General features: G+C 54.0%; 1 protein-coding gene across 1 annotated transcript; it reads left to right on the top strand.

Annotated features, from left to right (window-relative positions):
* Positions 1 to 234: 234 nt before the first annotated feature.
* HTR1B (5-hydroxytryptamine receptor 1B) lies at positions 235 to 2,209 on the top strand. Its single transcript, XM_007456608.1, has one exon. It carries the CDS (start codon positions 560 to 562, stop codon positions 1,757 to 1,759), a length of 1,200 nt encoding a protein of 399 aa, XP_007456670.1. The 5' UTR covers positions 235 to 559; the 3' UTR covers positions 1,760 to 2,209.
* Positions 2,210 to 2,947: the final 738 nt, after the last annotated feature.

Genomic DNA, 2,947 nt, shown 5'->3' with positions numbered 1-2,947 from the left:
CAGCGCGGCTCCCAGATTTCACCCCGCCCAGCTCTGGCGACCGCAGCCGCCGCAGGAAAACTGCCCCAGCCTGGGGAGGAGGGCGGGAATGCAAGATCAGGACCCCTCGCTGGCCTGCAAGATTTGGTCTCGACAGCTAGGAAACTCGTGCGGGCCGAGTCTGCGGATCCCGGAGCGCCCGGGTTAGGAGACGCTTAGCCCCGAGCAACTGGGGTAAGACCTCCCACCTGGCCGATGCTCCCTCCTCAAACAGAACCACAGCCTCCTCCTCTAGACGCCCCGGTGGGAGCCGGAGCGCAGCGGGGCTCTGTGGACCAGCCCATAGCAGCCCGGGGCTAAGACGGGGCGTAGAGAGGAACCGCCAGAGACGCGGCGGCAGCGACGGGCGCCCCGAAGTGCAGGGGACGCGCCCGCCGGCCTCGTCTGCCTTGCCCTTGACCTCTAGGTTCACCTGGGAGCCCGGGTGGAGGAGTAATTGAGGAACCCACGGATCCGACTAGCCACCAGGGGACAAGACTCTGGCCCCTTCAGCGGTCCTTTCCTCGTCCTCGTCCGCTCCATGCCCGAGAGCTGCGCTTGGAGAGACATGGAGGAAGCGGGCGCTCAGTGTGCCCCGCCGCTGTCCGTGAGCTCCCAGACGGGGCTTTCGCAAGCCAACGTCTCTGCTGTTCCCTCCCACAACTGCAGCGCCGTGGGCAACATTTACCAGGACTCAATAGCCCTGCCCTGGAAAGTAGTACTGGTCATGCTACTGGCGCTCTTCACCTTGGCCACCACGCTCTCCAATGCGTTTGTGATCGCCACTGTGTACCGGACGCGGAAGCTGCATACCCCCGCCAACTACCTGATCGCCTCCCTGGCGGTCACCGACCTGCTGGTATCCATCCTGGTCATGCCCGTCAGCACCATGTACACGGTCACGGGCCGCTGGACGCTGGGCCAGGTGGTGTGCGACTTCTGGCTGTCATCGGACATCACCTGTTGCACTGCTTCCATCTTGCACCTCTGTGTCATCGCCCTGGACCGGTACTGGGCGATCACGGACGCCGTGGAGTACTCGGCTAAAAGGACTCCCAAGAGGGCGGCGGTCATGATCGCGCTCGTGTGGGTCTTCTCCATCTCCATCTCGCTGCCGCCCTTCTTCTGGCGTCAGGCCAAAGCCGAGGAGGAGGTGTCGAACTGCGTGGTGAACACGGATCACATCCTTTACACTGTCTACTCCACGGTGGGCGCTTTCTACTTCCCCACCCTGCTGCTCATCGCCCTCTATGGCCGCATCTACGTGGAAGCCCGCTCCCGGATTTTGAAACAGACGCCCAACAGAACCGGCAAGCGTCTGACCCGAGCCCAGCTGGTTACTGACTCGCCCGGGTCCACGTCTTCCGTCACCTCCATTAATTCGCGGGCTGCAGACTTACCCAGCGAATCGGGGTCTCCTGTGTACGTGAACCAAGTCAAAGTGCGAGTCTCCGACGCCCTGCTGGAGAAGAAGAAACTCATGGCCGCTAGGGAGCGCAAAGCCACCAAGACCCTGGGAATCATTTTGGGAGCGTTCATTGTGTGTTGGCTGCCCTTCTTCATCATCTCCCTGGTGATGCCTATCTGCAAGGACGCCTGCTGGTTCCACCTGGCCATCTTTGACTTCTTCACGTGGCTGGGCTATGTCAACTCCCTCATCAACCCCATCATCTATACCATGTCCAACGAGGACTTCAAACAAGCGTTCCATAAACTGATACGCTTTAAGTGCACAAGTTGACTTGTCAATTGCAGTGGGGTCGCCTAAGCGGCCTTTGGGGGACCATGTTGTGTCTGGTTCCACAGGTGGGTCAACTCTTTGACTGTTACTGGGTCGGAGTGAGGCTCTCTCTTCTGAGCAAGGGCAATGGATCCTGAGAAGCCAGGACAGCCCTGCGAGAGCTCTAAAGGAGAACCGTTCAAACAGCTGAGGAGGGGGCTCACTTTCTCCCCTCAGACCCCAGTTTCAGCACCGACCCTGCCGCAGCCCATCGCAAGGGGGGTTGCAACTTTCAGAAAATCGATGATGGAGAAGGGATCCCTGCCCTGCTTTGGTATCATGGATGATGCCCCCTAGAACCCAAAGTACTTGTAGTTCTTGTCTGGAGCCTGTCTGAGACATGATCTACATACAGCCTGGTAGTACTTGAACTAGATACTAATACCCTGTGTTTGGGGGAGAACTTTGTGTTACAGCTTCGTTTAAGAACAGTTACTTTGGCATCCTTCAGTCTTCATTCAGCTTTTGTTCATTTAAACTTGATTGGAGAAACTTGTGGATTTGGTGCTTCGAACCCTACGTGTGGCTTGAAGAGTTAACAGCAAAATTCTGATGTTAAGATCTCTATTTTTATTATAATTGAAACTGTATGGGGTGGGGAGTGGATGGGGGCATTAAGCTGAAAACCAATGCCTATGATTGTTTGTTGTCTGCAGATCTCTCATTTTTTAATTCCTGTGTAGTGATTGTCAAACCTCATTCCTTAACAACTCAAACAGAATGTTACGTGTGCTAGTGCCAAAGTCTGCAGATTGCTTTTTCCTCCTAATTTCATGTACCTGTCATTTTACACAATTAAATCCCCAGAAATGGGGGCTATGATGGGTGACTCAACCCAAGCTGCTGCTATATTTCTTATTAACGCCACTGATGAAACTGATGGGTATAAGATATATAAGTTCCTTTGCAAGAAAAGTATTTTTAATCCCAATTGAGTGAGCTATGAAGGAGGCAGATGAGATAGGAATGGTTCTTATACAATTAAGGAATGGGTGGCAACAGGAGGATGTATATTTTGACTTGTAAAAAATCTTAAATGCATGAGACTTTTTTCTGACAGTCATTTGCACTCTCCTTCCCATCTGTAATTCCTTTGTGTGCTAACATATAAAGTAACCAATAGAACTAGCTCCTTTCTCCAAAAATCTT

Source organism: Lipotes vexillifer, unplaced genomic scaffold (genome assembly GCF_000442215.2).
Source record: "Lipotes vexillifer unplaced genomic scaffold, Lipotes_vexillifer_v1.1 scaffold1226, whole genome shotgun sequence".
Taxonomy (NCBI): domain Eukaryota; kingdom Metazoa; phylum Chordata; class Mammalia; order Artiodactyla; family Lipotidae; genus Lipotes; species Lipotes vexillifer.
This window is presented reverse-complemented; position numbering and strand designations above follow the sequence as displayed.